Source organism: Calypte anna, chromosome 2 (genome assembly GCF_003957555.1).
Source record: "Calypte anna isolate BGI_N300 chromosome 2, bCalAnn1_v1.p, whole genome shotgun sequence".
Taxonomy (NCBI): domain Eukaryota; kingdom Metazoa; phylum Chordata; class Aves; order Apodiformes; family Trochilidae; genus Calypte; species Calypte anna.
The window spans coordinates 117,014,976-117,028,650 of NC_044245.1; the positions used below are offsets into that span (position 1 = coordinate 117,014,976).

The 13,675-nt window shown below is 39.4% G+C and overlaps 1 protein-coding gene across 1 annotated transcript in view; it reads right to left on the minus strand.

Annotated features, from left to right (window-relative positions):
- Positions 1–2,809: 2,809 nt before the first annotated feature.
- The window catches only part of ARFGEF1 (ADP ribosylation factor guanine nucleotide exchange factor 1), an 87,608-nt gene continuing 76,742 nt past the window's right edge, over positions 2,810–13,675 (minus strand). Inside the window, exons 33-39 of the mRNA XM_008501767.2 lie at positions 10,885–10,954; positions 8,504–8,633; positions 7,542–7,681; positions 7,006–7,174; positions 5,952–6,090; positions 5,040–5,157; positions 2,810–4,330 (exon numbers count right to left, since the gene is read on the minus strand). Coding sequence (XP_008499989.1) covers positions 4,166–4,330; positions 5,040–5,157; positions 5,952–6,090; positions 7,006–7,174; positions 7,542–7,681; positions 8,504–8,633; positions 10,885–10,954 — 931 coding nt within the window. The 3' untranslated portion in view covers positions 2,810–4,165. The remainder of the gene's footprint in view (positions 4,331–5,039; positions 5,158–5,951; positions 6,091–7,005; positions 7,175–7,541; positions 7,682–8,503; positions 8,634–10,884; positions 10,955–13,675) is intronic.

Below are 13,675 nucleotides of genomic sequence, written 5' to 3' on the forward strand. Positions count from 1 at the left end.
AATAAATTATTTTGTTACAAAAAATACGTAAGCAGCCTTGAGATCTTTTTTAAGGTCTTTTTTTTTTTTTTTTTTCTCTTCATCTTCCATTTACTCATGTCCAAATGAGGCTGTTAGGGCTGTCTTCAAGGAATCATGAAAACTATGTGGAAAAGTTGCTGAACAAAAGCACAGAGCTATAGCAGGAAGGATGTGTGGATTAAATCAAGATTAGATTTTAGTTCAGTGAACTGAAACACCAAGGTTGAAACAAGGGTAAGGCTATCGTATCACTTCCCTCCTATCACTTCCAAGAGGGAATTCCCACATAGAGGCTTGAGCAGCAGAAAAAAAAAAAAACCAAAACACCACAAAATCCCCAAAACCCCCCTCCAAAACAAAAAAACCCAAACAAACCAACAAAAAAAGATGAGCCCAAAACACTGGTAAAAATAAAGACATTTTAACAAAGTGCCACCTTCAAGCTTTTCTGGTTACCTGCTTGAAGGCCACAGCACAGATGCACTTCAGCATTGCATTGTGCTTAGCTTCCTCCCAGAGAGAAACGTGCCAAACCAGGACAGTTCCTACCATGAGGTTTTGGCTCATCAGCCAAAAGGCTTCTTAAGTTCATCAGTTTGGTTCTGACAGCAATGACCAGTGAGTAATGCAGGGGTCTTGGCTGCCTGATTCAGAACTTCACAGAAGCAGAAATCCCAAAATAATTTTAAGCAGCTACAAAGAAAATACTCTGACAGTTATCATCCTACCACAGCACCTCGCATGCCAGAGCCCACTTCATGTATTTCATACTTCATCACCTGTCGCCTTTTTATTACTTTTTTCAGTTGCTTTACGAGTTGAACTTAGTACAGTGAATGTATCAAACTCCATTGATACAGATCCTGTGTTTTCTTTCTCCTCTAGTCCTATCTAGTTTTAATTTTCATGCCCTGAACTTTGATTACAGTTTTACCCCCCAGTAAAACCACAAAGTTGTTATCCTAAAAAGCCAGCCTCATTGGGCTGCAAGAATTTTTGTACCATCACTGACCCTCCCAGGCTGGTATTCCTTCCCTCCACTTTCCCCTTTTCCCCTCATTTTAAGTTGCTTCCTTCACCTCTGCAGGCACCTGCAACCACTGAACCTGTTCTAACCCCTCTGCTCAGCAGCATTTAGCACAGGCAATTCCACTCTGTCCTCCCTTCAGCACCCAGGCTGTGAGTCAATATACTCCTTAGTCCGTCACATCTCTTTCAAAAATCTTTCCTTCAGCTTTCACTTTATATCCAAAGCTGCAGCAGGGTCCTTTCTACCTGCTTCAAATTGTGTGTTTTGGTTTTTTTTTTCTCATTATTCTGACAGTCTCATCTACTAAATAAACACAGCTGCAATCCACAGTCCTTAACTCCCTGCTGAGATGACCAAGAGACAGATGTCCCCCATCTCCTGCCCCTACTTTCCTGATCTTTGCTGTAGGTGTGTTTAGACACCTGCAGGTGCAACCTGACACTCAGGGCACAGCTCATGTGGTTTTGGCACTGCAAGAGCTACAGCTGTAGAAAATTAAGGAGGGTAGGAGCAGTTCAGCTTCCAATGAAGCAAGACTCCACAGCAACTGGGCCTTTTCCACCTAAACCATAAATAAGGTGAGGCATGAGAAGGTCATGCTGTGAAACAGGAGCAGACAACAGAACAATGAAGGTCAAAACCCAACCAATCAAACCCAATCCAAACTACCAAAGTTTTCAGGTCATCTGCAGTACTCACTGCCCCTGAATGGAAACCCTGGAACATGGACAAGTATTTAAGAAGGAATTAGGGAGACACATGGATAACAGATCCATGACTGTTTGTTTAAACAGCCCTCAGGGTAACAGCACCAGAAGCACCTCCCTGGTGGTACCAGGAATGCCATTTGCCATGGGAATGGGGGAGGAATATGACAGCAGTAGGGAATGGGACACATGATACTTCTCCCAAGAATTACAACTGTTCTCTGTGAAACAGGTAAGACTGACCTCAGGTCTGGTTTAGTAGAGTGGTTTAACATTTAGACATTACACAACAAACTGAAAAAAATTTAAAAACTGCCCAAGAGAAAAGGCTGTACAATTACAATTAATTAAAATACTCTAAATTCTTCCCCTTCTGTGCAATTTGGTTTTGTTCCAGCCCATTTAACATGATGAGAAAACTCCTAGTCATGGGTCATCTCTTTTAATTCCTGTCACTGGCTTTTCCACAGCTTTTTTTTTTATTAAACTGCTTACACTTATTTTTGGAGTCTGCTGTGAATGGCTGCAGGGATATTGATTCCTCTGTGAGATGAGGCTCCCTCATCTGCTTTCTCAGACTTCACGCTTCCCCCTCCTTTGCTATTCAGGAGGTGTGTGAGAACACACTGGGAACAATCCAATTCCACTTGTACTTACAAAATCGAAGATGCTGACAAGGCTCAGCTGGCTGATGCATTCCCAGTTAGAGGAACTGTAATCCCAGCCTTTCCCTCCCATCCCTACTAACCCCACAGTCTGTTTCATAATTAATATTTCCACCTCCAGAAAGCAAAACCTGGTATTTGAGTTTGCACCTGCGCAGCACTACTGCAGTTCATTTGACTGGCCCATCTACAAGCACTTTTTTTTTTTTAATTAACTTTTAAATTTCATCCTGTACTTGCCTAACAGTGAGAAGACACAGACCCCAGTCAACCAAAGGGCACCCACCTTGCTGCCCCAGAGGGCTCTGGAGTTTGTTCCTTTGAAACATGAGCACGAGAGGCAAAGGGAACTGTAAAACAAGTAGCTGTGGATTAGACTGGTTTTGATTGCACTGATGAAAGAGTTCAAAAACTTTATTGACCTATAACCTGATTAGAATATGCCAGATGAGAACCAAATATTGTACAGAAAGTTGTACAGAATTTTTTTTTTTACATAGAAAACTTTACATATCTGTACCATATACATTTTGTCCATCTGAAAAAAATTTCTACATCCATTGTAATACAGAATGCTTGACAATCTTGTCTTTTAACCATCGGAGCACAATTCACAGTATGAATACATTTCCAATAAATTTAACCATCCCCAAACCATGCCAGATTTGTTACTTGAATATATTCAACATTAAATTCTGTACATAAGAGTGAAATCTACATCAAACAAAAAACATCTGACAGCAGACACAACCTAGACTTGTTTGCAGTGATTCAAGTTCCAGTCCTTGAGGGATCATCATTTCAATGGCTCGTTATATTTAAAAGCCCTAAAACAAGTATATTACAGGTAGTTATGTCAGTCGTGATATTCTACCTCTGTTCTTGACAAAAGTCAGCAACACTAACCTCTGGGCTACAACAAAACAAACAAAAAAAACCCAGAACCAAAACAAAACAAGAAAAAAAAACCAACCCCCCAGGAGAAAAAAGAAAAAAAAAATAAAGAAAAAAATAAAATAAAATAAAAAAAAAAATCACAACCCCCAAAAATAAACCCAAACTTCTAGTGCATTTGGTAAACAATGAAGTGTTATGGGTTTTCATCAAATCAGTAATACAGAAACTAAACAATTCAGGAAGAACTGTATAGTGTTAAAGAGTTTATATTACAGACCTGCATCTCTGTACATTTTCACAGAAGGATGATTACCAATGTCTCAGCCAGCCTGAGTGTGCAAAAAAATCTTAGAATATCAGACATAGTTGCTAAATATCTTTTACCTAATCTCCGTTTTCTTTTCACTATAAACATTTTATCCTTCAAAATACAGCTCTCCTGAGTTGTACTTCTCACAGAAGCTCAAACCTTTACATATATAGTTCTTTGGGTACATTTTCCTTTCACACCCGCCATAAACATCTGTTGCTATACTGCTGTCTAGGACAGTAAAGGATATATTGCAGCCTGTGCTGACAAGAGGACTGTGCTAAAACTGGCTCTGTGCTCAGCACGAGCCAGGTAAGAGAAACCCACAGAGATAATCCACCAGGAAATAAAGGGACTGGAGTGTTGCAGCCTTAATTACAGTTGTAAGCATCTGTACCGTTAACCCTTGGATACACATTGCCATACAAAGAAACCACTTTTATGGATGTCCAGACAGAATGGCTCAGCTACCTGGGCCTTCTATTTAGCTGAGGAATATCAACTTTTAAACAGAGCAATACTCAGTCACTCTCTGTTACTGCTTGCTTATTCCAGGCTCTTGCTCTGGTGGTTGGGATATTTGGAAAACCACACCAATCCGCAGGAAAAACCTTCGTAGAACAGCTCGGAGTTCAGGAATAAGGTCAAACTGCATAATTTCACACAGCAGAGGATAGTAGAATGAGGCATGAGCCTTGAACTGAGGAGAAAGCAAAGAAAGTTATTCTATTTTGCATCAATATGTCTCAGAAAACATGCTGAGGGGGAAGAATTTTAAATACACTCCCAAGTCAAGGTGAGAAACCCACTAAGTGACAAAACTCTCTGTAAGTGAAGGCAGCAGTGCCAGAGTGAGGCTAATGATGTGCTCTGAGAGATGCTCACCAGCCACACACAGCTCCTTGCTAATGCTTATCCTTCAAGGGGAAGAAATTTTCTCTGATCAGTTAAGTTTTTTGTTCTAGCTGGCCCCTTTCACTTCGTATTTCAGCCAAGTTTTGTTAGAAATAGAGCCACAGAGGGATTTATTTACTGCAGAACTACTTGGGAGAAGGTCAAGGTGATACCCATGCAGCACTGGCAGCAGAACCAGCAGTTATTTATTTGAATAAAATATCAGCCACTAATCCACCTCCTCAGCAGGAGAGGGGGAAAAGCAACACACATTTCTAAAGGATTTTAGCATCTTTTAAATCTTCCCAGACACATTTTATCACTCTGCAGCCTCACTCTGCACTACTACTTGCAGTATCTGCCAAGTGCAGCTTCAATACCCATTCCCTCAAAGAGCAGCAGCAGTTTTGCAGTTTTAAAAGTCAGGTATATAAATGTGCATGAAGAAGTGGGTCTGGAACTACTTCTTACCTGTAAATGTTGTTTAAAATACCATTACCAAAGCAGTTACTTACCCTTTCATCACTTATCTTCAGGACTTTAGTCAAAAATAAGAGTAACAGATTAGTCCAGGCTTCCCGATGACTTTCTGATGTAAGAGTGAGGAAATAACTCAGAGCCTCACTGCAGACACTGGAGAGAACAGACACAAAAAATAGTAACTAACATTTTATTTTGAGCTCTACTGCAAAGAGGAAGCTTTGGCTTTGCAACCATATCAGTGTGGAGCCTTGGTGTGGAACAGCAACTTCTCATGAAAGCTTCGGTAACCTGATTACCAATAGAAAAAAATGACTTTGTTCAACTCAAACCCAATGTCCTTGGACTTAAATATGCTGACAAATCATGATCACGCAGTTTGTGTGTATATTTGAAGTGTGTTAAGTGCTCTTTCAGATGTATTAAAATGTATATGGCAGAATGATATGTAGATTTCAAGAAATAATCTGATGCTGATGTAACCAGGTAGTTTTCAGCTCTGCTCCCTGCTCTATAAACCTTGAAACACTTTCATGTGCTACTGCCATGGTCTGTTTGGTTTTTTTCTGTACAAAGCCCTGTGCTCATTTCTGCAGATGAGAGCAAGCAGCCCCCAGTTCCCCAAACTAGCTGAGGTTACTGAAAGGAAAAGCAGGGTTTAGGTGAAAGTGGCTTTCCTTTTTAAAGAAGAAGTATACCAATTGCCCATGCCAAAAAAAATAAATAAAATGACAACACATTTGTTATCTCCTGCAAAACATGTAATGAGAACAAAAGCAGAGGCAACATGAAACCATAGTATTAGCTGCAACCATCACCACCACCATATACGTTAGATCTGTGAAGCTTACTGCAAAGAGAGGAGTAATAAAAAAAAAAATTAAATAAAAATGGACATCCTTTAGCATCAGAAATAACATCAGGAGGTTCAGCTCCATGGGCCTTACTTCAGCAGCCTTTGCTGGACTTCCTCCCAGGCACTGGTGCGGCTCTCATCCATGTACATGCGGAACAGGATGCGCAGCCCACAGGCCAGGCTGCTGGTCTCCTGCTTCAGAAGATTGGGCTTTGATTTGCCTTTGAAACCTAGAGAAATTCCAAGCAGCCATTCAGGTTTTTGTTTCATCTGGATTTTCCCCCTAAAGTCCCCTACTTTGCCTTCTAAGCACCTTCTGCACGTGAACAGAAGAAGTGTCTTAATGTAATTATTTTCTCACAACTTTTAGTACAATGAAGCACTGTGAAAAATTAACATATTTATATCCACCTTAATTGTGCTGGCGTGTGTTTTATTTATGTGAGCTTTCGAGCAGATGTGTAACCTGGGTGTGCAATAAAAGAGCATCCTAGACTCCTCAACAATGGACTTTTTTGTCTCAGTCATGTATCTCTAGTGTATACTGGTTCACTGCTTGTTTTTGATAAAAATGGCAACAATACTACAGCTTCCAAAGCTCCCTACTAGCAAAAAGCATACCCATAAACATCAACACTCAAGCTGAAGTGGTTCTGTTGATGCATACATACATTAATGCACAAAACAGTTGGTTGCATATTCACAGTATGCATTCACCATTAAAAAGCAGTGATATAGCAAACTTGGGTGCAAGGAATAGGTTAAACACAGTACTACAAAGGGACCACTTGCCATCTGTTTCAGAAAATTACATATATTTCACTTACACGCTATCAGGTAAAACAAAATCCCACCCCCAACAAGTTTGGAGGCTTTGTGCCTGCAGCTTCCAAGCATGGGACTCACACCTACAGCCAGAATCAGCTTGGCATCCAAAATCCAGCCAAACCTTAAATTTTAGGAAATAACAAAGATATGTGCACCCGCACAGGTAAGTTTCCTCCCCTTGGGGATTCTAGGGTTATAAAGTTACAGCCTGATACTCAGTTTTACATTCAGCATAACAGTACTTCTGACCTATTTCTGGGTCAATTTAAAGCTCACTAACAGTCTCACAAACTACTTCCCCAGGGTGACTGACTCACCTGCTTTCCAGAGAGCAGTTCTTTGTTCATTGTTTGAATTAAATGCTTTAGCAAATCTGTGAGATTCCAGCAGACAATCAAGAAGTTTGAAAAGCTGCTGTGATGTTAGAAAACGATACATCCCTTGATCTTGTGTATCCACATGGACATCAAAGTCTACTGCATCTCTCTATTGAGAAGAAAGAAAAAAAGGTAAAAAAATTAAAATTTATATTTGTCTTCAGAAAGTGCCTGTGATAAGTCAATCCTACTCTGTTTTCATCTGTACATGTATTCAAACTTGAAACTGTATTAGAAGTTGTATCCACATCCCAGCTACATAAATCCCTCTAAACAACATGTTTTAATCTCCACAATGTATTGCCACAGCACAGCAAATGCAATTTAATGCAAGACATAAAAGATCTTGTCAGTCTGCTGGAGGCTCTCAAGTGATTCTAAAAATTGTAAGTTAGAAGACATTAGAGGAGTTTATGAAATTATATCCACTAGAGAAAAAGCTGTTAAAAAGAGAGATACCTATCAGTTGTACTTACTTGTGCTGCTGCTAGATTCTCTGCATCCTCCTTTTTGCTGGTTGCTGGGAAGAACACAATATTGTCGATAGTCTGAATGAGTTCCAGTTGCACAACACATTTGATCAAAAGAGCAGCAAATAATTTCTGTTCTGGAAATTCTTTAAAGGAAAGAGGAAGAAAATTGTTTGTTAACCAAAGAACTGCAATGCTTTTTTCTTTTTTGAGCTATTTTGGGAACAAGTTAAAACCAGCTGAACTTCAGGCACAGTTGTAAACCATACCCAATTGAGCCCATCTGAATTACCCTTCTAAAAAACCACTGCTGATCACCATGTTAGCAATTAGTAGTTTAAAAACAAAACCACTATTTCCTAACTTTGAAGTCATCTGCCATGTACTGGACAAATACTCAATTCACCAAAACTGGTGAACTTGCTGTTACCACCAGTGCAGTGGCAAGAACCAGAGACTGAGACTGTCCACAGGCAGAAGCACCTTAGTATGTAACACTGACAGACTTGTTCATACAAGTACTAAAGCCATCAGATGTGAGCATTTTAAGCACCAACACAGAACTTGGCACAGGTATTTTAAGGGTTTGATATAGTCTCTTAAGATCAGTCTAAAAGCACTTTTTTCCCCTCCAGATATTGCTTCTGTTGCATTCTGCATAGAAAGAACTTTACTCCTAAAAAAAATAAAATTCATTTACATAGCATTTTAAGGAGAATACTATTTTTAATATTTTGCTTTCTGTAAAAATCCTGCAAGTTAGCAGCTGGACTCTGGATTTTTAAAGCACAGATCAAAAATGTGGATGCACAAGAGCTCAGAGTTATGTCTTACTACAGAAGATAAAAATTTAATCAATGTCATTTTCTTCACATCATGTTTCTGAAGTTACAGCTGTGGCTGTGGCTAAAGATATCAATTTTCTGTTAATACCACACATAAAATTCCAAATCTCTAAAATGACTCACTTGCTGTTGGCCTGGTTTTACTCATTTCTTCACCTGACGGGGACCCTGAGCTGGGTTGATATGGGCGTCCATCTGAAGATCTAGGCTGAATAGAATCATGAATATCTACTGACTTCTGTGAGATTGTATCCTGAAAAGAAAGAAAGAAAGAAAGAAAAAAATTAACTTATACAAAACTGCAAGCTACTTGTCAACCATGCTCTTCATAGCTTAAAGACATTTGGTGTCTCAACACTGCACTTTTTCATTCACTTTAGTGATATCTGGTAAGAGCAGTCAAGACATGTACTTAGAAGACGACCTACTAAGAATTAAAAATGTAACAAATACTTAATTACACATTAAAGTCAATGAGTAGTATTTTGCACACATGTTTTCTGTATGCCACCCAAATACTCAGTATGTCAGCTAGCAGTTGTTTTTGACTTTCACCAGATCAGGTGTTTGAGGTTTGCCAGGATTTCCTATCCTGGGAAATAGTGTCTACCTTGATCTACAGCAAAGCCTCTAACAGCTTCTGTGAGAATTTGAATTCCTTTTATAACAGATGAAAACATGAACACATAGCTCTTAAATGACAAGCCCAAACAATATGAGCTATCATCAAACTTCAGTCTTTACTTGCCTTTACCCCCTCAAAACGTTCTGAATTACAGGCTCCTACTGACACGTTTGTGGGTGCTACAAGAATTCACCACAGTCAAATAAAGGAGAATATTTGTGTATCAGGAAAATGCTCCAATATAAAATGTTTTTGCCCAAGAACTGCTTCAGCAGACTTCTGCAACATGTTCTGATTTTCCATGTTGTGTTTATCTTGTCAGCTAAAACTCAATGACTTTGGAAGACGAATTACTGGGGTTCTGGTTTTATATTTGCATAAATATCTTCTGTCTCAATCACGTAAATGTAAAGTATTAAAAACAATGATAATACCAATTGTGTTCATTTCAGAAAGCATTCACTGAAAGAGGGAAATGTAAGTAATAACAAAATGTGTTATCATTAACAGCTGTTATATACAGAGATTCCTGTCCCTTTCAATAACCCAATATTTATATTAACATTTGTTCTTTAAGTGCCACAGGATGCTACACATTAGCTCCCTGCATTATGCTGCTAGCAAGATTTGAATTTACATATAAAGTTCCTATGAAGAGCATTTCAACTTCTCATACTAGTAAATAATCAGGGTTTTAATCTTTATAAAGATTTTAGTAGATATTACAAGTATAGATGGTACAATGCTTCAATTGTATTTGAACTTCCTGAATTACAAATAGATAGAAATGTCTGCAAAAACTCCCAAAAGAGAGGATCCAAAATGTATTTCCATCAACACCAATATATAAGTTCTGTCAATTTTAAAGTTGTAAAATGTCTTTTACACTGAAGACAAAAAAAGATTTTTGAAAACATTAATGTTACACTATTTCAAAAGGAAAAAAAAATTCAATTTATTAGTGACTAAGACATTTAATATATTTGTTACTTGGGAGTGCTATTGTATTTGACATGAATGGATCAAAACCACAGCCAACATTTAAATCAAATGTTTGATACATCAAACCAGTCAGGATACAGCAAGCACTTTCAGTCATACAGATGTAAAACACCTGTACAATGAGAACTGGCCATCCCAAACACTTTCACTCTGTTGTAAATAAATTATAGTAAAGCTTCACAGAGACAAACAGAGGGAGAATGTGTCTTAGCAGAACTCATTTGGGAGCTTATCTTCGAACAATTTTTATCAAATGCTTCATGAATCTACAAAGAACTTCACACAACAGTCTTGTGAGAATGTCCAAAAGCTAAATTAATTCTCATCAGTAGTGAAGTGGCTACAGGGCTGCCATTTGTGGGCAAATCCAAATTTTACATCAGTTTATTCAGTTAGTGCTAAGAAATCTTATGGTTATACATATTTTTCCATTATAGTTCTTATTATCAGAGAAAATCTGAAGGAAAAAAAAGGTCCATCTAACTGGCAAACTTTTCACCTCTAGCATACTCCAGCATCATGCCAATATATTGAGCAAAATGAAACAAAAACCATGCTGTAAACCAGAAAACAAATCAAACCCTAAATATAGTGTTACAGAGACAGACCAGATACAGGACATTACCTGAAATATTAACAGCTAATGACCTACAGTCAGCTTCTAAAAGCCAACTTTGCTGCAAACAAGTATGTACTTCTCTTTCTCCATTAATACCTTGCATTTTTAAAGCAATAAATAGCACTTTATCTGGAAAAAACTTTTCCAATTAAGTAAAAATTGAAATATGGTTTTAAAATTTTCACTCGCTTGACATCACAACACATTGGTAACAAACTCTTTAAAGGTTTAAAATTTTTTTTTACTCCAGAGGCTTACCAGTTTTTCTTTTGCATCAGAGGGAGATCCAGAGCCAAACTCCCCACTGACTGGTCGCCAAGTCAGCAGCCTTGGAAACACAAAATCAGTACTATATTAATAAGTGTGAAATACAATTAGAAGTGACATCCTAAAAAGTCCACTACATACAGTGGGTTTTCTGTTTGTTGTAATTTAAATTAATGGAAACCAAACAAATTGAACCAGATGCAGATACTTCCAGAACTTAATAAACCTATTTCAGCTTTAAGCATACATTTTATTCTTTCACATGCAATGAGAAATTTAAATATTGTGCTTTTTGAACTTCAATGTTTCTGCCAACTGCTTTGGACAGACAACTGGAGTTTGTGGAGGTACATTAATTTTTCTCAGAAATACTGCATTTGGCTTCAGGCCATGTTCTAGTGCCACTAGGGGATATTGTTCTCTCACAATGCCTTCCTAAGCTTCACCTGGAAAAAAGAATGACTCTACCTCAGACAAATCAACATGAACATTTGGAGATGTTTTGCATTCTCTGTCTGGGATATGTTCCAGCACTGTGGTTCTATTTCCACTTAGGATTCAGCGCTTCCACTTAGGATTCACTCCTGTTATGAGGTGGCAAGGCACTGACAATATTTCTGACCTCCTTCCTCCTGCTTTCCTATAGCACACTGCTGTCTGACTGCCTGAAGCACTAAGAAATTTCTACATTAATTGTAACTTGTTGAGGCTGTGTCTGCCAAGACCTGAGATTAAAATTGGATTAAATAACTGAAGTTGTCCCATCATCTCTAGTTCTATCAAATATATTGCTACAAAATAAAATTGAAGTTATTTGTAATTGTTAAATCCCCAAAGTATTTAGACTCAACCTGTGTGAGGCAATGCTTGATGGACATTCGTGTCTCTGTATCCTAAGTGACAACTTTCCCACTGTGTTAAGTGTGTTAAGGATCCTCAATTAACATGTCACTGACCTCCATACAAATAAAGACCATATAACCACAAAGACACAAATTTGAGATAAGAAAAGATAAAATCTTGAGGCATGTTATGAGGCAGCAAATAGAGCCGAGAACTGAATTTATTCTTGACAGCTACCAGGACTCAACGTGCAGATCACTCTGGATTAGAGGTTGTTAAAATACAGTGTAATTTACTTTGGGCTATAAAGTCTTAAAGTTCCATCTGCCAAATGAATTAATGGAATAATGAGAAATTATGAGCCAGTAGAGGCCAAATCATCATCATTTGTGCAAGGGACCAATTCTAACTCTTGAATTTCCCTAGGACAAGAGGGCAGTGACTCTGGCTTTCTCAGTGCCAGCAAGCCAAGATTTACTTTTATGAAGCTTGAGAAAACTTCAATTAAAAAAAAAATTAAATACCAGATAGAATTGAAATAGTAAGAAGAATCCAACAAACTATTAAAATGAGCTAAAGTATGGGCTGGATGAGCAAGCAGTGAGGTAGACTGAAAGCTGGCTGAACAGCCAACGATGATGATGGTGGTGGTGATCAAGGGCATGAAGTCCAGCTGGGGGCCTGTAATAAGTTGTGTAGCCCAGGAGTCAATATTGGGTCCAGTTCTGTTCAACATCTTCATTAATGATCTGGGTGATGGGGCAGAGTGAACCCTCAGCATTTCTGCTCATGCCACAAAACTTGGATGTAGAGAAACAAAATAAACCAGGTGCCTCGAGTTGCCAAAGAGTGGGTGTGAGTCCACCTGTGCCTGGTTAGGGCAGGCCCCCTATTACCAGGGGGCCAATAAAGGTGGGACACACACCCACAGAGGTAAGCTCACTCTGTGCAAGGCAATGGAGAGGCCAGCAGCTTGTCGAGCCTCAGGAGCAAGAAAGGCTCTTCCTGCTACACTTGGAGGGTCATGTTGCTACCCAGAGACAGCCCAACAGGCTGGAGAAATGGACTGATGAGAATCTTACAGAGTTCAAGGGGAACTGCAAAGTTCTTCAGCTGGAGAGAACAACCCCAGGTACCAGTACCTGCTGGAGGTTACCCAGCTGGAGAGCAGCTTGGCAGAGAAGGCCCTGGGGGTTCAGGTGGATACCAGGTTGGACATGAGTCAGTAAAGCCACCTTGTTGCACAGAAAGCAAATGGTTTCCTGGGCTGCATTAGGAGAGCTGCCAGCAGGCAGAAGGAGGTGATCCTGCACCTCTGCTCAGCACTGTGTCCAGTCCTGGGCTCCCTAGTATGAAAGAAACATGGAAGTATTGGAAGAGTCCAGCAAGAGACAAAGAAGATGATGAAAAGACTGGAGCATCACTCCTCTGAAGAAAGGCTGGGAGAGCTGGGATTGTTCAGCCTGGAAAAGCAGAAGTTCATGGATCTGATCCATGTATGTAACAATGTGAAGGGGGGATGCAACGAAGGCAGAGCCAGGCTCTGTGACAGCCAGTGACAGCATCAGAGGCAATGGGCACAAACTGAAACACAAAAGGTTCCCTCTGAGCATCAGAAAACACTTTTCACTGTGAGGGCACTGGCACAGGTTGCCCAGGGAGGCTATGAAGCTTCTCTCCTTGGAGATGTTCAAAAGTCAAGACATGGTCCTGGGGAAACTGCACTGGGTGGCTGTGCCTGAGCAGGGGTGTTGGGCCAGACAAACTTCAGAGCCCCTTCCAACCTCAGCCATTCTGTGTGGTTCTGTGCTGGTGTCTTCAGCTATCAACACCTCAGTGATTTTGTGGAAGTTTGACAGAAGCACAGTTTAGGCTTTGGCTTTTCCAGTAAGTGTTCCATGCTGTAAATATTCTACTACTAAGTCTTCCAAACAAGGAA